This window comes from Polyodon spathula, chromosome 3 (genome assembly GCF_017654505.1).
Source record: "Polyodon spathula isolate WHYD16114869_AA chromosome 3, ASM1765450v1, whole genome shotgun sequence".
NCBI lineage: Eukaryota > Metazoa > Chordata > Actinopteri > Acipenseriformes > Polyodontidae > Polyodon > Polyodon spathula.
The window spans coordinates 87,447,392-87,471,052 of record NC_054536.1 but is presented as its reverse complement, the minus strand read 5'-3'; the positions used below and the strand labels follow the sequence as shown (position 1 = coordinate 87,471,052).

Genomic DNA, 23,661 nt, shown 5'->3' with positions numbered 1-23,661 from the left:
ACAGTACTCACACGTTTGGTCACCATCACAACTGATCCAAGAAACTGGGATTCATGTATTCTGCTGGTGATAATAAACCTGATGAAGACACGTTAGTGGCAAAACGCATTGTTTGTTTTCCAACTATGTCCTTTTTTTAAATCAATAAAGAGATTTTGATTAAGAATATAAATGAGCGAGAGTCAGGTATTTAAACCTCCTTGAAGCAAATTGCTGAATTTTGTTTGGTAAGCCATTTAAATATAGTTTGGCTGAATGCTTGTATTGCCATAGAAACTATATACAGTGCCTTGAAAAAGTATTCAGACCCCTGACCAATTCTCTCATATTACTGAATTACAAATGGTACATTGAAATTCCGTTCTGTTTGATATTTTATTTTTAAACACTGAAACTCAGAATCAATTATTGTAAGGTGACAATGGTTTTATGTTGGGAAATATTTTTAAGAAAAATAAAACAACTGAAATATCTTGCTTGCATAAGTGTTCAACCCCCACACATTAATATTTGGTAGAGCCACCTTTCGCTGCAATAACAGCTTTAAGTCTTTTGGGGTAAGTATGTACCAGCTTTGCACACAGTGTCGGAGTGATTTTGGCCCATTCTTCTTGGCAGATTTGCTCCAGGTTGTTCAGGTTGGTTGGAAGACGCTTGTGGACCGCAATTTTCAAATAGTGCCACAGATTCTCAATGGGATTGAGATCAGGACTTTGACTGGGCCACTGTAGGACATTCACCTGTTTGTTCTTGAGCCACTCCAATGTTGCTTTGGCCTTGTGCTTGGGATCATTGTCCTGCTGAAAGGTGAATTTCCTCCCAAGCTTCAGTTTTTTTAGCGGACTGAAGCAGATTCTCTTGCAGTATTTTCCTGTATTTTGCTCCATCCATTCTTCCTTCAATTGTAACAAGATGCCCAGTCCCTGCTGATGAGAAGCATCTCCATAGCATGATGCTGCCACCACCATACCTCACTGTAGGGATGGTGTGTCTTGAGGCATGGGCAGTGTTAGGTTTGCGCCACACATAGCGCTTTGAGTTTTGGCCAAAAAGCTCTATCTTGGTCTCATCTGACCACAAAACCTTTTCCCACATCGCAGCTGGGTCACTCTCATGCTTTCTGGCAAACTCCAGATGTGCTTTCAGATGGTACTTTTTGAGTAACGGCTTCTTTCTTGCCACCCTCCCATACAGGCCAGTGTTATGCAGAGCTCTTGATATGGTTGACTGGTGCACCATTACTCCACTCCCAGCCACTGAACTCTGTAGCTCCTTCAAAGTGATTGTTGGCCTCTCTGTGGCTTCTCTCACAAGTCTCCTTCTTGTTTGAGCGCTGAGTTTTGAGGGACGGCCTTTTCTTGGCAGTGCCTGGGTGGTGTGATGCAGCTTCCACTTCCTGATTATTGATCCAACTGTGCTCACTGGGATATCCAAACACTTGGATATTATTTTGTACCCTTTCCCTAATCTATGCATTTGTATTACTTTATCTCTAACTTCTGTAGAATGCTCTTTGGTCTTCATTTTCCTTCAGATTCACAGCCTTACCAATGATCCTTCAACAGTGGGGTTTTTATCCAGAAAATGTGACAGCAACTTTAATGGTTCACAGGTGGAGGCCAATGGTAAGGTAATTGTGTCCTCGTTAGGGCAATTTCTTTCATCGGTGCAAACTGGGAGCTTCCACAGCACAGGGGTTGAATACTTATGCAAGCAAGATATTTCAGTTTTTTATTTTTCTTAAAAATATTTCCCAACATAAAACCAATGTCACCTTACAATAATTGATTCCGAGTTTCAGTGTTTAAAAATAAAATATCAAACAGAACGAAATTTCAATGTACCATTTGTAATTCAGTAATATGAGAGAATTGGTCAGGGGTCTGAATACTTTTGCAAGGCACTGTGTATATATATATATATATATATATATATATATATATATATATATATATATATATATATATATATACAGCTCTGGAAAAAATTAAGAGACCACTGCAAAATTATCAGTTTCTCTGGTTTTACTATTTATAGGTATGTGTTTGGGTAAAATGAACATTTTTGTTTTATTCTATAAACTACTGACAACATTTCTCCCAAATTCCAAATAAAAATATTGTCATTTAGAGCATTTATTTGCAGAAAATGACAACTGGTCAAAATAACAAAAAAGATGCAGTGTTGTCAGACCTCGAATAATGCAAAGAAAATAAGTTCATATTCATTTTTAAACAACACAATACTAATGTTTTAACTTAAGAAGAGTTCAGAAATCAATATTTGGTGGAATAACCCTGATTTTCAAGCACAGCTTTCATGCGTCTTGGCATGCTCTCCACCAGTCTTTCACATTGATGTTGGGTGACTTTATGCCACTCCTGGTGCAAAAATTCAAGCAGCTCGGCTTTGTTTGATGGATTGTGACCATCCTTCTTCCTCTTGATCACATTCCAAAGGTTTTCAATGGGGTTCAGGTCTGGAGATTGGGCTGGCCATGACAGGGTCTTGATCTGGTGGTCCTCCATCCACACCTTGATTGATCTGGCTGTGTGGCATGGAGCATTGTCCTGCTGGAAAAAACAATCCTCAGAGTTGGGGAACATTGTCAGAGCAGAAGGAAGCAAGTTTTTTTCCAGGACAACCTTGTACTTGGCTTGATTCATGCGTCCTTCACAAAGACAAATCTGCCCGATTCCAGCCTTGCTGAAGCACCCCCAGATGCATGCCAAGACGCATGAAAGCTGAGCTTGAAAATCAGGGTTATTCCACCAAATATTGATTTCTGAACTCTTCCTAAGTTAAAACATTAGTATTGTGTTGTTTAAAAATGAATATGAACTTATTTTCTTTGCATTTTTTGAGGTCTGACAACACTGCATCTTTTTTGTTATTTTGACCAGTTGTCATTTTCTGCAAATAAATGCTCTAAATGACAATATTTTTATTTGGAATTTGGGAGAAATGTTGTCAGTGGTTTATAGAATAAAACAAAAATGTTCATTTTACCCAAACACATACCTATAAATAGTAAAACCAGAGAAACTGATAATTTTGCAGTGGTCTCTCAAAAAAGGTCTCGGTATATGTATATCTATATATATATCTATATATATATATATATATATATATATATCTATATCTATATATATATATATATATGGTCTGGTTACTCACATGCATTCATAAATATTGACACTTGCTTTTAAAGGGAAATGTGACATTTTTGTGCCTAACCCCTGAAAAAGTTGTCGAAATGGGTTTTTTTGTTCTTACATTTGTAATCATTTTAATCACAGTCTAGAGCTCTGCGTTATAATTTCTCTGTGCTTCAGTGGTACAAACAGATTGATACACAATGGTGTGATTGACAGAGCATTGTAATCATTTATCACAGTCTAGAGCTCCGTTAGTTTTGAGGAATCATATCGTCATAAGGAACCGGGTTACCTGGATACCCGAGTACCCTATGTCATCCCTATGAATACAGAATTGAATTAGCAGAATTTCATTTCTTGAGTATAAAATTTACATGCTTTATTGTTATTATTGTTTATTAAAAACTATTTTAAAGGATGAATTGGTTACATGCTTTTCAGTTTACTTCATCTAAACGAAAAAAAAAACAGCAGTAATGGGACATGTTAAACTATCTCAGAGTGATGAAAAACGTTGAAGTCTTGTGTAAAAGCTGTCCCAGTAGTACATTTCAAAGCACCTGCTGAGACTGTGTGACTCTGCTCAGTTGAATAAACATTAATATGCATGAACTCATTAAAGAGTCTAAAATAACCTGGGTGGCAGGCATCTGAGACCATAATGCCTCTCAACCATGTTGGAAACATGCACATCAAGGATATGCAAGGACTTTTTTTTTATTGTTTTGTGGTTTTAAAAAAAAGAGATTTCTGGTGGAAATTTGAGGTTAGTTAACACTTAAAATCTCAAAACTGCCACCAGTCTTCCTTCATTATATCTACATTAGCGACCAATTCGATTTCTTTTTAATGGATTACAAACACAGACTCCTACACAGACCAATTCTGCTCTCAATTTATAGAATGCACAGGTATTGCTAAGATAACCACAGTGCTTTTCCGTGCTGTTTAAATGTCTTATCTTCAATCAAGTCCTATTTAATTTAGTTTAATTAACCGGTTGCTAGGAATTGTGCAAGTCCCATAACCACCTGATTTGAGAAGTGATTGGAGAGTTTTAAAGATGTTGGTAGATTTCCAAGAGTTTATTGAAAATAATTGTATTTAAATTAAAACGTACACAAATAATTTATCATCTTTAGTCATTTTAAATAAACTCATGCCAATCACACCATTAGACCATAATAACACGCAGAATGCTGAACCTCCACAGAAAACCCTTTCAATAGAATCATAAATGCACATATAAACTGTCTACCTCAGTTTATGTTTATAAATCCTAATGTTTTGACTTGTTCATGTTCAATCTTTGAAATGTTTCAAAAGGTAGTGTCCATAAAAAAAAAAAAAAATAAAAGGGTGATACAAAGGATCTCTGTTCTGTAGCTGAATCCGAAACTGTTAATCTCCCATGACTTGTCTTGTGTTAAATAGGGGGTTATCTATACCTAAAATGTCAGAACAGTTCATTTTAATTTGTCTGCTGCCTTATTAGTGTGAGATTACGTTCCCCAAAGCAATGATTAAATGAGAGCCATTGATTTGCCCTGACATTATAAAGCTCTTTCTGATGCAGAAAGGCTTACTGTAAGGATTATAGGGGTATCTGTAGTTTACTGATGGTTTATTTAACAGCTGTGCACTGCAACAATGTTTAAGGGTAAAAGTGTCTGACATGCTTTTTATTCATGATTTTTTTAAATTGTATTATTACTATTGATTTGTATATATTAGTTGTGGCTCACTGATCACTGCAGTGTTTGAAACATGATTGGGACTTGGCTTTATCTCCAGTGGCATACCTGCTTCTGTCCCAAAGGATAGACAGTGAGATACTGCAGATGAAAACATGTGTTTTCCGAAGACCATACATGTAAGAGGTAGCTAAAGGTTTCATTGAACTTTAATTTTGAGGTCTTTACAGCCCATTCATGACCTCTCTCTGTAGCCTCAGACAGCTAATGAAATGTAATCACTGAATACAAGTGTAGGGGAAGGGATTTTGTAGAGTTGAAGTGAATGGTTTACATGTAATAAGAAATTTTCTTATAGAAAAGAACAGCATTAAATGTACTGTTTTTAGACCATTCTTTATGTGATCCAGATCAGTAATGCAATGATACATCATGTAGCTGCTATCTGCACCTGGTCAAAGCCTGAACTGACAAAGTGACCTATTTCTGAAATATACATCCAAATGCACTGAGCTCTATACATGGGGCATACCTATATCACCAACCTTAGCTTGCAGTGAGGGCTACAGTCTATATCTGCAGTATTAAACATGATACTGTTTGGTAACTCGTATTTCAGTTTGCACATTTTCCTGGGATTTTTTTTTTTTTTGTAGCTACTATAGGTGTATTCTGGGGTTCGTGGTTCTGGGCAGGATAAGACAATCAACACTAGGAGCAAAAAATAAATTAAAAAAATACATCTCCCAGTATCCGTTAAGCAAAATGCTGCCATAGGTAATTAATAAGTTATGTGCAAATACATTATATGTATTTCATTTGTACTTTGTCTGCAGTTAAATCAAACTTTTGAAATATTTGGAATATGCAGAAGATGTGTCCATTGTATACATTCAAGTAGCCATTCACTTTACAAAGGGCCCCAGGGTATAAACATATTTTCATTTTCAGTCTCTGAATATAATATAATTATAACCATTCAGTTTTTTGTCAAGATGCATGCATTTATGTAATTGTTTTTCCATAAATGTACATACATGTCACTTACTTCTCTCTTTCAGTTTTCCTTCTAGCCATGACATTTTCTAATGGAATGTCAGTTACTGAAGACACAATTGTCAAAACACATAATACACTGCATCTGTTTATTGTAAATCCCTTAAAATGCTCATTATAAATTCCCATTCTTTTAAAATGTACCTTTCAGGCTACATTGAAGAGGCCTGTATCATCCCCTGCCCCTCAGACTGTAAACTTAGCGAATGGTCCAACTGGTCACGCTGCAGTAAGTCTTGTGGAAGTGGCGTCAAAGTACGCTCTAAATGGCTCCGTGAAAAACCTTACAATGGAGGAAGACCATGCCCTAAACTGGACCACGTCAATCAGGTAAAGGACTCTTTTTTACTTCAAAATACAAGTATGCCGATACCATGGTAGCGTTGCAGTTTACCTGTCTGTGGTTTACCACACTTGCCTGCCCTTTTCTATGCTTAAGTACACTTTCCTGCGCTTTTAACATGATATGCCACACTTTTATATTAGTAGAAATAGTGCTACCTCATTACGATAATCATTTGGTTTTGTATCTGTTGCATTGTTTGCTTTGAGTTTGATAACTTCCCAGTAACCGTCAGTAATTGTAAGCATTCCAATGTATTCAGAAATCTGTGAAGGTTTAAAACTACAGTAGATGACATCATTATTGCCATTAATTATCTTCTAAGTTAATTATCGTTATTTGAAAAAAAATTAAATTGCTAACTCAGGAAAAATAAAATTCGGGTGAATATTGGATCAAATGCTTTAATGTTACATACACTTACCCCTCAATGAGTACTTTTATATCGCTACAGTATAGTACCAAATGACCAAATTTAGTAAAAATGCAGAAAATTAAAATTGATTGGGAGGGGATGCTGTATGCGCTGCAAAAAACAGGGATGTGCTGTAAAGGAAAAATATGGAAAATTGAAATCTTAGCTTTGGGGGTTTCAGTGTTTTAAGTCATGAGATTTCCATGGTATACTAGTTTGATGTCATTGGGTTCTGTTTTAGTGGTGAATCAAAATACTATATATTATTCCTACTGGTATGCCCTCCCTAGTGTGATTTATTAACCCATTTATTAGCATGGGTAAATACAATAAATCAAAAGGTTTTTAAGTTTATATACGATTCTATTGTTATAATATATACGGAAGCTTGTCCGATTTTTTTATTTTTTTGTATTTGTTATTTAATTTAAAATATATTACCTGAACAAAGCTGATTTTTTCCAATGCTTTTGTCCCCTCTACCTCTCTGACTGCTTGGATGCATTGTTACATCTCTGCAGGCCCAGGTAAGACTACACATGTGTGTTTCCTATCATGTACCATATCTATTAAGAGCGCTGTAAACAGTAATCAAGCACACACATTCCTGCAATACTAAATTGATATAAGAAATATCAATGTTCTTGAACTAGGTGTATGAAGTGGTCCCGTGCCATAGTGACTGCAGTCAGTATGTCTGGGCAGCTGAACCATGGAGTGTGTGGAGAGTCAGCTATGTTGATCTAAAGGAGAACTGTGGAGAAGGTGTACAGACAAGGAAAGTCAGGTAATGCTACCAAGGTTAAGCCTTAAAGGTGAACCCGTAATTAAACATTGCTGTCATTGTTTACACTTTTAAACTTTTTAAGCTACACTCTTTATTAAGACTGCCACGTTTACAACTTTTTTCTAAATGTGTAAATGTAAACTGACCGGCGCTATTTGAAGATGGGCGGGGCTTTATCAAGAAAACGAATACTGATACGGTATATTATATTACAGTCATTTAAAAATAAAAAACAATATCTTGCAATTGGATATCAAACATTACTTCGCATGTGCTGCAGTACTAAGCACTACACAATAAAAAATGTTGTAATGTTGAAAAAAAAATTAACAAGGAAATGTTATCTGCACAAGTGCTTCTGTGGGTGAGTACAGAGCATTTGAAAAGACTTGTGTCTAATTAACATAAAGCACAATCATAAGCACACACCAATTTAGGTTAAGTTTCACTTTTATCAAACATTCTGTATATCTGCAGGTAATCTACACAACCAAACTCGGAGTACAGAAGAAGTATTTTAGCAATAAAACTGCTTTAGAGTTACAACAACTGGGCTTATTATTATTATTATTATTATTATTATTATTATTATTATTATTATTATTATTATTATTAGTGATCGTGTCAGAGGATCCACATACGGAGAACAGTATGGATTTGGTAGGAAGTTGACTCAGGTCAGGTGCATTGTGGACTTTCTAGAAAAATGCATCTCTATGAAAAAAAAAAAAAGGCTATGTTTAAGAATAAAACAATGCAATTCAGTCAGTATGTGATTGTAACATAATAGAATAAAACACAGGACTCTGCTGCTTAATGTTAGTTTATAGATTTTTTAAATGCTTATTATCAGTGAACTAAAGGGAGGCTGTTACATATTTAAAGGTGGCTAAAACACCTACATATTACTAACACACGTTTCTCTTAACATTCGTTTTCATTAGATGTATGCAAAATACCATAGATGGGCCCTCGGACCCAGTAGAAGATTATCTCTGTGACCCTGAAGACATGCCTCTGGGTGCCAGAGAGAGCAAGCTGCCTTGTCCTGAAGACTGTGTTTTATCTGACTGGGCACCATGGAGTCGATGTCCTTTGGTAAGACCTATGCAATTTTCTGACATTACAGTTGATAAAAAACAATCAATTCTTTATTAGAAAAAAGTGAATGGTGGAAGCTGTAAGACCAAGGGAGCATGTGGAATGTGGAATGCATTATCACTACCAAGCTAACCTAAGACACCCATGTTTTTCAACAGGGAAATCTCATTATTGTGCATAATGCAGACAGAATGCAGACGAAAGTTGATACTCTATTGGCTGGAGGATTTCCATATCATTAGCACATCAACAATGTAATTATCTGTGCAGTTAGAAAATAAGGATGCGTTCCTGTGTTCTTGGATCTCGAGGAGGGGCAGTGAAAAATGAGTGTTTTACTTTGTACAAATAAAGAAAAACATTTTTATTCACAGCCCACCCACCATATGAAACATTTGTTTTAAATGCAAAAAGCTTTTTTTTTTTTTTTTTTTAATTCAAGTTTAAAATATAAAATCTTTAAATCCTGGACAAACCCTGACTAACATACATGTACGTCATGTTTCATTCTCTTTTGAAGCCCTGTAGTGGAAATAGCAAACGTGAACGATCTGCGTATCCCATAAGGCAACCAGGAGAAGGAAAAGATTGTCCCAGTTTCACAGAAACCGAGGCATGCAGTCTGAACAAGAACTGCTACCACTACACATACAACGTCACAGGTAATAAGCACCAAAGCAACACAAACTCAGCCTTACACTCATTCAATCAGAATTGCAGAAACCTTGTCTGAAACTATTCCACAGGCATAAGGCCTTTCATAAGGTCTTTCTGAACTGATAGAGTCCAACTGGGTTCATGGCTAAGGGTTTTAATGTACAGGAACTCCTGAATCTGCACTGGTGTCATTGCAGACTCTTCATTGAAGTCAATTATTTATTGGCTTTTACAGTTTTTCTTAAAGCTCCATGTGGACGGGCCGTGTTGTGGTGAAGCCTTTAATTACTGTAAAAATAGCAGGCAGAGGCGAAAGGAGGCAGTTTAAGCACTCTTGTGCGTATTTATTTACAAACAAAACAAAAATAAAGCTTCATCAAATAAAGGGTACTGTGTCTTTAAATATGGTGCAACTATCTACAGATAGCCCGGCAGAGCAAGGTTATAAACAAATAGTATACTGGGCTGGCAGGTAATCATCTCTGGTTGTTCTGGAAATAGTTACCTGCTTTCAGTCCAGGGAAATAAAAGGAGCATTGCAGTACTTCGTTTAGCTGCTGTTTAGCTCCTGTTTAGCTCCTTGCTGTGGGCTTGTCTCCCGCAAGTGGAGAGACTGATCCTTTTATACACCTATGGATGGGCTTAATTGGTTGTTAATTAATCAATTAAGTCCTAGCCACAGTCTGGACATGTATTTGGCAGGGATAATATTAACCCTAACCCTACCAAACTGGAACAGCAATAAATAATACATTTTATACAGGGGCTTTTACCCTGTCACACTCCAGTATCACACAATTTCACACTAAAATATACATATTTTGTTCCGCTTCATCAAAATACTCTACTAATTATAAAAACTGTTGTGTATGTTTAACTTTTTGTTTACCAATTAAGAAATATGTATTAGCATGTATCAAAAGTATAACATGGCAATAAAAAAGGGGTTGTTTGTATCAGTTGTGTGGCAAATTATACAGTAGTCATAGGTTTGAGTGAGAAAGCTCACTCAAGTTAATTTTATATCAAAACTGTTCTTTTTCATTATTAGTCTTTTCACGTGAAAATCAGAAAGTAAAATTGAAACCAAATAGGTTGCATACTGTATTCATTTGCTCAACAGAACAAAAATTAGCATTTTACATAGTCTTTGCTTTCACCTGCCTGATTTGCAAATCCCCCCTTTCGCTTAGGCACAAACCTGTGCATTCATGCTGATTCAATTAAAAGCATATCAAATTGAATAGAAGTCAGAGCTTGTCACAGGGCTTTGAGAACACCGGTTCTCCTGTTTGTTTTACTCTGTCCTACACTTAACAAACACTTAACAGAAGCTGTCCTAATGATATTACTTTCTTTAATAGACTGGAGTACCTGTCAACTGAGTGAGAAAGCTGTCTGTGGCAATGGTATTAAAACACGGATGTTAGACTGTGTTCGAAGTGATGGCAAGTCTGTCGATATCGAGTACTGCAAAGAGGTAGGTTTGATCCAAATGAATGTCATTCTTTCTCTGTACAGAGTTATTTAGCGCTATGCTTTCTACCAGTCACTTACGCACTGTTTAGTACCATTATAGATGGTTCCTAGAAAATATTCATTTTGCTGTCTTTTAAGATTTTTGACCTGTACAAAAAAAGTGGGACTGTAGCAGCAGGAGAGACTCAGAGTTTTACGTGTTAAAGCACACTGTAATTAACAAAAGTAACACAAACAAAAGGGCAGAAGGGCCCAAATAAAGGTTTAACAAAACATAAAACACTATGTCAGGCTGGGCATTCGCCTTCGATGAACACAGACAGAATATACAAACACAGAATATACCAACACAGCTTAAAAAAAAAAAAAAATCTCACTCACTAACTCCTCTCTCAAAACAGAGACCGACGTTCTCCTTTTATAGGATTTGGCCACATTCTCATATTTTTTAGGCAGGTACAGGAATTAACCCCATCCATGCTAAACACCAAAAAAACACACACATACACCACAATATTTACAGGCAGAGCTCTTGCTCTGCCACAGGGTCAAATACCATAAAGATGACGTTATAAAACCCTAGCAAACAAGTAGTGTACCACATCATTACCAACAAAGACAATAATAACTATGGAACAGCGCACTGCACCGTGCACAGAAAATAATTACCAGTTTATATGGGTTCATACGATTTTGACTCTTTATAAGTAAAACTATTTAAAAAAAGTTTACACTCTTGTATCTTATCTTTCTTTCCAATGACTTCTGCCTTTGTAGCTGATACCCCTTAATACGTAGCCATTGCATTGACTTTAGTGTGTAATTTGTGAATCGACATATACATTTAACAGATCCCCAATCTGGATTATATAAACAAGTTAATAATGCCTATTTGAAACAAGAAAGTGTCTATGAAAAAAATCTAGGAAAAGTTTTTTCAACCTGAATATGAAAGTCCTAAATATGAGGAATCAACTGTTGCGAAATTGAAGATAAAAAAATAAAAAACTGACAGGGAGTTAAAATTGAAACAGATGTTTTAAAATGGTGCAAGGTTAACAAGCTCGAGCTTCAGATGTTGAACATGCATTTGAATGTATTTTACCTACCATTGTAGACTATTTAGTTTCCAGACGTCTCTTCATGTAAACACTTTTTATATTTGACCAATGTTTGCCACTAAACAAATGGTTATGATAACCTCAAGCAGATGGAATCCAGATAGTTTGCATCTACACCCAGATGTGTATTTTAACATTTTGAAAAACATGTAGCTATTACAGTAACCATTTCATGGATTTAAGGAATTGTTATTAGATGTGTAGTCTTAAGACATACAGTCACACATAAACTGTATATTAAAGTCAGTATGTCACCTATTTAACATTACAATCTGATTATATGTTATTAAACTACACTAATAGTGTTCTGTGTGTGTGTGTGTGTGTGTGTGTGTGTGTGTGTGTATATATTTATAATTTATACTTTTACGATATAACAGTCGCTAAGCTTGTTTTAAGTGCTTCTGCCAAAAAGCCCTGATTTCGAATCTTGACATCTGTGACGTCACTAAGGGAAAACACGAACCATAAACCATAAACATGCATGCATATGCCTATAGCATAAGCAAAACGATCATATATACACGCCTATTTCACAATGTTTAAATGGTGTCAAAAACACATTTCACCTCAGACAGGCGCAAGGGAATGCACTGCATGAAAAAAAAAAGTACTGTTCAGTGAAAGTAAAATCAACGAGTTTGTCGCAATGCAACGCATTCCAGATGCCAGTGTGGTTATTTTCTTTTGTTGGAGGTTCAAAACATTTCGGAATTGGGCCTCAAACCCCTTATTCTTCCTCCCCATAATTTATGTGTTTACACACCATGCTCCTGCTGTCCTTATTGAAATACAGACTACTCAAAACGAAGAAATTCGTAATGATCACTTTCACAGTCTGAAGCCATGTATATCTCTCCTCTGTCCCTGGTATGTGTTCCCCTAGTGACGTCACTGCAACTTCGTGCATCATCGGTGAGTTGTCAGTATTTTTCGGAATTATGGATAATTTTACGCCTCTCAGTGCTCTAAAATTGATCATGGAGATTTAATTTCTTGCTTATTGTGAAAGTAAACCAAGTTTCCACTGTATTTAATGTATTATGCTTTTTTTTTTTTACTATATATCATGTATTATGCATTTCTCTGTATTTGAAGTATTATGGATTTTCTTGTTGTTACTGCATCTTGTAAAGCGCTTTGTGATGGTGTTCCACTAAGAAAGGCGCTATATAAAATAAAGATTGATTGACTGATTGAAAAAATGTGAGATATGGACTTTAAGAACCTCATTATCTACAACCCTCAGGGCTATATAATAATTCAATTCCCATCATAATTTAACACATGTCATAATTTTCAGCGACAAGCAGCTGGTTACTCTAAACTGTGAAACATTTTGTCTGATGTTGACAACTGTTCCCATTTGAGCGGAGATATTTTTTTTTTATGTTTCTGACAGGCCAAATGATAGCCTTCTTATACAGAAGACCTTAGGCCTGTGTTCTGCCAACAGGAACCAAGGCAGTAAAAGGCCATTCAAGATATTTCGACATATTTGACTTGACAAATGTTAAATGCTGATAATCTTTTCTTACAGCTTGGTTTGGAGACAAACTGGCAAATGAACTTGTCCTGTGTTGTGGAATGTCCTGTGAACTGCCAGCTCACTGACTGGGCTGCCTGGTCAGAATGCTCTGAGTCCTGTGGCCTATTAGGTAAGCCGCATTATTTGGGTTACCAGATTTCCAGAGGGAAAAAGCGAGACATTTATTTTTTCCAATTCATTGAAGCTGTAGCAACTCCGAAGCAGTTAAAATAAGTATATGCAGTTGTAGTCAAAAGTTTACATACCCCAATGACGAACCCTAGAAAGCAGTCTATGCAGGAAGACGTCTTCACAGTCTTCCTCATCCTCCTCTGCCTCTCTATCTCCCCTGAGGAAGAAGAGTCACCGTTCCAAGCAGTCGGTAGATGGAGCAGATGGAGAAGCTCTGGGCAGCAGTTTCCCACCAAGGAACGGTGCTCACCGTTACTGTATGAACGTTCAGTGCTGTCTGCCCCACCTGTCCTCTGTCCTAGGCTATGAGTGCAGAGTGGCAGCAGGATGACATGCTCTTCCTTGCCTCCTCTGAGGAGGTGTACGACCAGGAGCTCGACAGCACATCCCCTGCGCAGTGTCGACAGGGGCAGGGCAGCCGTCTCAAGATGGAGACTAGTTCTCCCGGTGAGATGTCAGAACGTTCACGGACCTGATGTCTTCCACTCTGGCCCTACCGTCAGGTAGAAACTACTGCTCGGATGTGGATCGGTGTGGGGGGGGGGGGGGGGGGGTCACGTGACGGATTATCTTTTTAAGATCCAGTTGTCCTGGGGTCACCCGGCTACAACTCCTGCAGTTTCCCAGTCTATGGGCACCCTATACAGATGCGGAGAAGCTGGGCATGGCTCAATTTCCGCCTGTGGAGGCTACAATTGCCGTGTTGATACGGGCGCCTAATTTAGTGCTCCAGTCCAAGGAAGCGTGTCAGGTCTCGCCATTTTACCACATCCAGACTGTAAACAATAATAACAAAATGGTGTGTTTAAATACACTAAACAGTGCATTTAAATAATACAACAAATATAAAATAACACAAAACATAATATGCACAGGGGCGGGGAGTACCCTGTCACAGACTGGTTCACGGCTATTTCCTTATCCCCATAAGACCAGGGCACAGGAGGTACCTGTGGTTCAAGGAACAGCATCTGAGTTCTGTGTCCTGCCATTCGGCCTCTCTCTAGCTCGCTGTGCCTTTTCAAAGTGCATGCAAACTATCCTGGCCCCATTGAGACTCAAAGGCATCAGTACAAGTAGGGCGTCTTTCAGTCTTTAAGCCTGCTTAATTTTTGCAGATACCAAGACAAAGGTTTCTTGTCATGTCAACCATGTCTGTAGAATTGAATGCTTTCTTCCCACCTGCTCTCCAGTCTGACAGAGAGCAGCAGATCCATACACTCTGTTCAGTGCGGGCCCTATCATATTATGTTGACAGGACAAAAATTTGGAGGCAATACAAACAATTTTTTGTCTGCTATGGGGTGAAGTCTCATGGTCAAGCCCTATCTAAGAAGAGGCTGTCCAAATGGATAGCAGACAGTCAGGACTGCCTATGAGCGAGCCAACGCCCCCAATCCAGAAAAGCTCAATGCCCATTCCACCAGGGGCATGGTAACTTTGTGGGCTTTATTCCAGGGTGCATCTATCAAGGATGTTTGCAATGCAGCAGTGTGGGCTACTCCCCATACCTTTACTAGGTTCTACAGACTTAAAGTCATGGCTCCTCAAAACCCTTGTTTAGGAACTCGAGTGTTAAGGGCGTCTTTTCAGTTAACCCTTACAACACAGGCATAGAGGCGAGTTTCTCCCTAATTTTTTAGCCCTAGCTACTTGTTACTGGGGTTTTGAATGGTAACGCACAAGGCTGGGGTATACTGACTCATTCGGAAATGGTTACATTTCATACCCTGGTTCCCTGAAATAGAAATGTAACCTTCAAGGTCACCGCATCCATGATTGCAGCAGGACTGATATCCCTTAATCTGCCTGAAAAACATTTTCCACATCATTCAACATACATTTCTTTAGGGTTATGATGCCAGTGCATTTTTTTTATTTTTTTATTAGAAAACAAAATCCCTGCATCATCCTCAAATTACACTTAAGTGTGATCCCATCATTTATAAACTACTCTGAGACAAAAAGCTGAAATCCTATTGTCCTTCTCAAAAATCTATAACCTCAAGTCTGATTTTGTAAAAAAATAAAGAAACTGAACATTTTGAAAGCTCAAAAGTAGCACAGATTAGATCACGTGTAAAGAAGAAAGGGATAATACTCAATTCTGTTAAATCTCTTAATATGATTTCTGTACAACAGGCCAGCTATAAATGCAGTAAACCAGTAAATTCATATGTTCAGGGAAGAAGTAGAAACAATCTATGTTTTGGAGTTCTTTTAAATTTAAAAAGAAAAATGGTAATCGCAAATCTATTTCAGTATGAATTGTGTTGTTGTCTGTGTACACTAAGTGTCAATTATAATGCTGCTTACTGGCGTTTCTGGCACTACCTTTGTTTTAGGGAAAATGTGGCGTAAGAGAACAGTGATTCAGCCTTCTCAAGGGGACGGCAGGCCATGTCCTACACAGATGGAGCAGTGGAAACCCTGTCCAGTCAAACCCTGCTACAGATGGCAGTATAGTCGGTGGTCTGAATGCAAAGTTGAGGTATGTCAATACAGGGTCCTGTCAGAAGATATTTATTCGCACTTGCAATTACTTTTATCTGTGTTGTTCTTTTTTAGATGCTCATTAGGGGGCTGTCTAGTCACTGTAAAAAACCCATCTGCCTGGTCTTTCTTTAAAACACAAGTAGGGCCTTGTGGTTTTATTTTAAGATATCTCTAAATCATTAACAGATATCCAACATACATTTAGAGATATCTCTAAATAACTTCTTGTTCATAACTTGTCTTGTTCTAAAACTCATCTCTTATTTACTTGCTCCCTTCAGTAACATCTTCTATATTGTCAATTTTACATGACAGTTTGGCACACCATGTTATAAATAAATAAACATTATTTAAAGATATATGTAAATCAATTTGAGATATCTCTAAATATTTCAAGATATCTTAAAATGCAATTTGAGATATCTCTAAATTATCATTTGGCTTGCCATAGTAAATAGCTATTTTACAATAATTTTTCATTACTGAGACTGGATTTTTGTCTTGCATTTCCTCATGTCTGAATGTTGGGTGATGCTGTGGGTGAGCTCCAGTAATGACATTTTGGGTAGCATTAATATAGTCCAATCACAGAGAATTGTGAGGGTCTGGAACCAACTTCCCAGTAATGTTGTTGAAGCTGACACCCTGGGATCATTCAAGAAGCTGCTTGATGAGATAATAAGCTACTAACAATCAAATGAGCAAGATGGGCAAAATGGCCTCCTCTTGTTTGTAAACGTTCTTATGTTCTAAAATAAAAAATTTTGTTAGATTGTTCTTTATTCACTATGGGTAAAATTGCATAGGATTGAGAGGGAAGTGTTGTTATGCAGACCTTTATTGAATCACATTAAGCCTATAATCTGCTAAAGCAGGTACAATGCTGCATTGAAATACATTTCTTGACTTTTCTTTTGATAGGATGCACAGTGTGGAGAAGGTGTGAGGTTCCGGAACATCTCATGTTTTGTGTTTGATGGCTCCAAGGAAGATAATGGAAGCATAGTAGATGAGGAGCTTTGTGAAAAGGTGGAGCCTTCTGTAGATGGAGACAAAGACATTATACTCGAAGAGAGGTGTGCTGTCCCATGTCCAGGTACAGAGTAAGCTATGAACATAAAATGGTGTATTGATTTGGTATACACAAATACATTATATATATTCCATGTATTTTCACTGTGTGCAAAAACAATTGGTATAGCAGCCTTTTCACATTATTAACAATTAAATCCTTTCAAGGCTATATCTTGGGAACCACTTGAGAAACTATGATTAAACGATGTATGGGAATTGTTTATAGGTAGTATCCTATATGCTGTGGAAGCAGGTTATGGTGACCTAGTTTTCCAAGACACTAAACACATACCAGATTTTCAAAAATTGTTACAAGAAATTAAGGTGTTTCTTCTGAAAAAAAAAGAACGAAACAACACAACCTACAAGCATTAAGTCTGATCAGTAAAGATTAGTTATGACAGGTGAATCATTTTTATTAATATTTAGAGTGTGCTTTATTTTAAGGATGGCCTATTAACAATTAATAAGCAGCTAATGCACATGTTAATATACAGTAGATGCTGGTTATTAGCAACCGTGATAAACTTTTGGTTATTAACAACATTTTCACAGGAACTAATCCCATGCCATAGACTTTAATATTAAAGGATTTCGGATATTAGCAACTGTCTGCTGCTTAATGACGACTTTTTTTTTTTTTTTTTCAATTTCTATGGCTATGGCACGCACACGAATACATCGCGCACACACATCGCAGTGTCTATTTATGTATCAGTTTTCATAACGCATCTGTAAATTTATTGAGTCTGATTGTCGTCTGTCATTCAAAACATTTTGATTCTGGAGGTACTACGTGAAGCCGGTGCTAAACAAATACGGGTAGCAGAAAAGTTTGGCATCTCAAAATCTGTTGTGTCCCGCATTTTGAATTTGGCTACAAAGCTGCTCGTAAAATTGAGAGTGATTTACAGCTGGAGGTGGCGAATCGTAAAAAAATCAAACAACATTGGACAACTACTTATTTTAAAAAGATTGCTTCTGTATTAAATGTAAGCCCTGTATACCAACAGTGTTTACTGTTTTTAAGGCTATTGATAGTAAGTTGCGGTAGTACTATGTACAATACAGTGCTGTGTATACTTTTTTTTTTACACGTCTATTTAGTGTTAATAAACAAATGGAATTCTATATTTCAGTGCATTGTTTCTACAGCTATAGTACATCATTTTTCCATATACAGTACTCAGGTCTTTATTATGGAGCGTCCTAACCACAATGCAGACAACCTGGGCTCATTTGCATTCACTTTTAACCTCATCTCACCAACATGGAACAGAATCCATAATGGCAGTGCATCAGACAACACTGCCCGTTACATTAGTTTGTAAAGATCTTACTGTACAAGCCTTAGCTCAAAATGAGCAATGTTTATTAATAGTTAATAAACTAAAATGTGGCTCTTAAAATAAAGCATGACCAATTTTTTCTGTATGCATGGAGTTCACTGTGAATTAGGAGCAGGGATGTTGAACTCACATACTACTGGAAGCCAATTCAAGTTGAAATTGAGTTTGCAGGCCATATATTAAAGCACATTACCATGTTATTGTTTTATGAAAGCAATATTTTTTTAATTATTTTTTTCATTTAAAATTTGTATTGGAAAAGTCCATTAGCTTGTTTACAACGGTATCCAACAGGAGGAAATTACAATCGCATAAAACCCCAGAATACACGTTTAAAACGCTACACAACATCAAACACATGCACAGGGCTTCTTCGGATAATGGAACAACACGTTTTAATTGACGATGAAAAGTCTCAGCAGTGCATTCTAGTCGGAAACTGCAGCGAAAGCAAAATATTGCCTTCCAGTAGCACTTTATTTAGACACCAGATGATGGAAATAGCCAGTTTATCTGTGCGGCAAGGACCCAAAAAGCTACAAATACCTTTATAGCAAACAACCAAATTATTTGGACAGTCTTGCCCATTTATGAAGATTGGGGATGATGCTCAGTAAGGCATAATTGAATATGACCCATGGTCCTCAAGTCTGAAACTTTAGTTCAGAAAATGCATTGAACTTTGGAGTATATGTACAGAATATAAATAAACACAACTAAAAATCATATTGATTGAGGGATTTGTTAATTTTATGAAATAAAATTGAAATAAAGCCAACATTATGTTTCAGATGTTGAAATAAACTGCTCCCCTTGCCTAGTGCTTTGTATACTTTTAATGGAATAGTCCATTCTTGAGTCCACATATTTATTTCAAAAGTGGTTGTCCACCAGCTGGGCTGCCTTGATAAATGAACTGTTTCTATTAATTCCCTCCATGTACATGACTTTGTAATGTCTTCCTTTGCTGTGTTCATTTGTCATGGATGTTAATGTCTGTAATCATGCATTTCTAGTACGCTGTGATCTTATATTTCTCTCCTTTTCATTCTGAAAATATAATTTACTGTTTCAAATTAATAGTTGTACTCCGTTCAGGCTAGATCAAATAATTGTGATACAGCTTTACAAAATAGTGTGCGTCTGCAAATCATACATATATTGAAATGGGTTTTTCTTATAAATCATTCTTTTCCTCACAGTTCTCTTAAAATGTTTTAAGAAAATTCTGAATATTTAATCCTAATTACTTGTAGTGATAAAGTTAATCTGCTCCTCCCAGAGTCTATGGAATATTCTGCGTTGTTAATACAATACAATTTTAAAACCCCAATCATGTATTAAATATCTGGTTGTTGTGCTAAACATGTGCCCATACACTTAGTTGTATGCAATTTGACAATATCAGCTGTTTATCACTTGCAAAACCACTGAAACACGTGCTAACATCGTGATTTATTAGTGGTTACTGTCATGATTGATGTATTTGATGTATAGTTTTTATTTTATTTTTTTTTATGTATAGTAAGCGTTTCTTTTCTCCTAAGATGGTACAAAATCTTCATACAGAAATTGCTGACCCTCCAGAAACGTTGCACCTCCTTATTGTAGAATGGAGTAATTAAGAGTTGTATAAAACCACATACCTTCAGAGACATGTCATTGGCCTCAAGATGGCTGCTGTGATACACTTCCTGATGATGTTTGGCTCTTGTTGAGGACAGGAAGGAAAACCTTCGGAGGAGAAGGGAAAGACAGAGGTGACCCTGCATATTCCAACCCAGGGTCACTTTGTTTGGGATGCCGGAGAATGCGGTGGTAAGGTGTTATCATCTCACTCCGCAGGTTATCCTAAACCTAATAGCTGAATTTCAGATTTTCATCAGCTATCCTATAGCTACACTATCCTCCTATTAACACCGACTGACTTTTTCCACTACAGAGAACAATATGACCTCTTTGGTAGCATAACTGATGTTGACTGAGGCTTTTCCAAATATCTCAATTACATGCTGAGAGACCTCAGCTATAAGGATTCTCCGCTCCTCCTTACAAAACTCTTTTATTTTCATTTCCGTATGCCAGGAGGACTTTTCTGCCTTTGGTGTATTTTTTTTCTACAAATCTTATACAATCTCTGGGCTGTAAGAACAGCCGCTTAACAGCCTGATGCACAGGCGGCACTCATTGCAACCCTCATTATCATTATTACAGCTCATTATTCGTGTGTGTTGTGTATTTTGCATTACTCTTAAGTTTCAATAGGCCACAGTGCAATTTGGACTTTGTTACCACAATTGTTTGCACCATGTCTATCCTTGCATCAGCTCCAAAGTGTTTTATATATTGAAAAGGTTAGTGAAAGGGCAGTTTTAATAATCAAGCTAATATATAACTGTGTTGTAATAAATGATACAGCACGGGCAACGTTCTTACCATTCATATTATACTCATATTGCATTAAGTAAATATTGGAGAAATCCAGAATATACATCGGCAACTGCTGTAACTGTAGAATGGCTGTTCTGTTTTGCAGGTGATTGCTACTTGACCGACTGGACAGAATGGAGCCCCTGCCAGGTCAGCTGTGTAAATGGAGAAATCCTGGACTTTGGTGCAGTACAGGTTCGTTCCAGGGCAGTAATAGCTCAAGAGCAGGATAATCAACAGCAGTGTCCAGAACAAATGTGGGAATCCCGGTCTTGTGCGGGTGAGTGCTTCAGTCACTGGACTGACTTCAGAATAGGTCTGAAACTGAAACCACTGTGGGGATTTCTTGTAGGAATATCCTTTCAAAATGTCATAGACAGTAAAAATAAATAAATAAATAATGAACCTGGAATCCCATCAAATGAACTATTAAAGAAAGAAGAGAACCCCTCTGTATTGTAGAGTGCACTATTAATTTCAGACATCATTATTGAAAATGGAGGCAATTGTCATCGAAATGAATCTCAGACAAATAGGTCTGAAATTACTAACTCACACTGCTTTCATAATAAATACACAAATGTATGTTCTTTGTATCCCATACAGATGGCGAATGCTATGAATACAAGTGGATGACAGGCCCCTGGAGAGGGTCTTCTCGGTCAGTTTGGTGCCAACGGTCTGACGGATTAAACATAACAGGTAATAGCGCCCCCCCGAGTCTTACATGTGTATTCGGATTACCAAATAAAAGAACATGGGAGAACCTTTGTCATAAGAGGGCCAAGTAAAGTGATAAAATACGCTAGCAAGTGGCAAACACAAACTGTACTGCACAGACAAAATACTCTGAAAACAGATGAACAGAACACTAGGACTTTTGAATTAACAATGTGGTGTACTTCTCTGAAGCAAAGCGTAAACAGAGGGAGGAATATGAAGAGATAGGTGGCAGAAGCACTTTCAAGCTATTTTGTCTTTGGTTAGACGAACATCTTTTATGTTATTGGGGATTTTGCCACTTGGCCCATGTCAGAATTGACCCAGCTAAAGTACTGTTTCAAACATGCATTGCCATAAGCTGGCCTATTTTAAATCTGTTTCAGAAGCTTTTCTGCTGTATGTTGACCTGGTTTAAATCCATTATGCCCATGTGCAAAGCAGAAACTGTTTCCTGGGATTGTCGCTGTATTTGTCTTTCTAACCTAGTTTCAAGTTGACTGCAACAAATAGCAAGCCATACACTGTGGTTATCATTATCTGATACACCACAGTTTATCTGTAGTTGTTTTAATGTTGTTTGTGCTCTGATTTTCAGTCATTTACACAGATCATTTGCATTTGAATCATAGCAAATGCTGGTGTGCTATATTTCAGCAGTATTTCAAACTTCCGTTTATTCAGATTGTAGAGAGTATGTTCAATATACTATAATGGGTGCAATTATCTAGACATACAGAACACAGCTGATATAGCAGAGGAAGTACATATCTAAAAGTATCATTTAGCATTCCTTTTTCAGATCTATACAATTGATATTTTACCCTGCCAATTTTAATGTGTAACAAGATAGTGGAATACACTTATATAATTGGAAAAGAGAACAGATGGCCCACTTGCTTCACATATCAAGTCATAAGCAACATTTGTGTATTTATGTATGAACAGAATCTTCCACTTCATGGATTGTGAATCTCTGCTTGCAAACGTTTCTGAACAGAGGCCCAAAGGGTTTAATTACAGGTCCCTGTCATGTCAGAGAAAAATTTTGAAAATTGGAACTAAATAATGTTATGCAATGCGCGTATATATATATATATATATATATATATATATATATATATATATATATATATATATATATATATATGGGCTGCAATTGCCCGCGGTATCTTATATAATTTTTTTTTGGGGTAATACCATTTGGTACAGACAGTGAGCATTGATCTGATTGTGATCGGATATCTTGATGCATCCAGTTACACACTCAATAATAATAATGTTAAATCTTCTGTTTCAGCATATTAATACAAATACAAATTACTATAAATAAGACAGTATAATCTTAAAGCTCCTAGCTAAAGAATAATCTCTCGATTTGTCTTCAGGCAGACTGAACTTCATAGGTAATATCAAGAAACCTGTATAATGTAGATGTGTGAACTGCCCCAGAATGCCTGGCACATTTGTCACATCATTGATAAATGATTGTACTGACAAAAGCTATTGCAGTCTTGTGTAGTTTAAACTTGAAAAGAAAAGGTACAGTACGCCACAAAAACCTTTCCACTTTTACCACCTATGTATGTTGCACTTTGTTGTTTTTTTTGTTTTTTTAAAGCTGCATGGCACACTTGAATAACATGTAAATCAATTTATTTTGTTGTATGGAATAATGAATAACACAGGAAGCTTTATACACCCCACTACCTATGGAACTTATTGCGGCAATGTTCAAAGAAGAAATCATACACATTGATGCAGCAGGCAAAAATTGAATGAATGATCTACAAATTCTAATACTTTTCTTTTCCTTCCAATAAACAAAGACTATTTTTCTAATGTATATGCCCTGCTCTGCCAACACATAAAACACAGCACATCCTTCTTGCAGAAAAGTTTAGAGCAAAACTGGGTCAGCTAATTTGTTTGTCATTACAACAATTCTATGTATGTGACATGAACTTGGGGCTGGCTAACTGTAGTATGTGCCTGACATGCACACCCTCTACAGTGGAGTACTGTCCAAAACAACTGACTGAACATCTCTTTGGTATCTTA

At 36.9% G+C, this 23,661-nt stretch overlaps 1 protein-coding gene across 6 annotated transcripts in view; it reads left to right on the top strand.

Moving 5' to 3' along the window:
* LOC121313576 (thrombospondin type-1 domain-containing protein 7A-like) overlaps window positions 1-23,661 on the top strand; it is a 191,860-nt gene that overhangs the window by 156,815 nt on the left and 11,384 nt on the right. For all 6 annotated transcript variants that reach the window (XM_041246256.1, XM_041246260.1, XM_041246254.1 and 3 more), the window contains 11 exons: window positions 6,060-6,238; window positions 7,188-7,193; window positions 7,320-7,453; window positions 8,398-8,551; window positions 9,075-9,216; window positions 10,576-10,691; window positions 13,352-13,469; window positions 15,877-16,022; window positions 16,949-17,123; window positions 20,987-21,160; window positions 21,487-21,582. In XM_041246256.1, coding sequence (XP_041102190.1) covers window positions 6,060-6,238; window positions 7,188-7,193; window positions 7,320-7,453; window positions 8,398-8,551; window positions 9,075-9,216; window positions 10,576-10,691; window positions 13,352-13,469; window positions 15,877-16,022; window positions 16,949-17,123; window positions 20,987-21,160; window positions 21,487-21,582 — 1,440 coding nt within the window. The remainder of the gene's footprint in view (window positions 1-6,059; window positions 6,239-7,187; window positions 7,194-7,319; window positions 7,454-8,397; window positions 8,552-9,074; window positions 9,217-10,575; window positions 10,692-13,351; window positions 13,470-15,876; window positions 16,023-16,948; window positions 17,124-20,986; window positions 21,161-21,486; window positions 21,583-23,661) is intronic.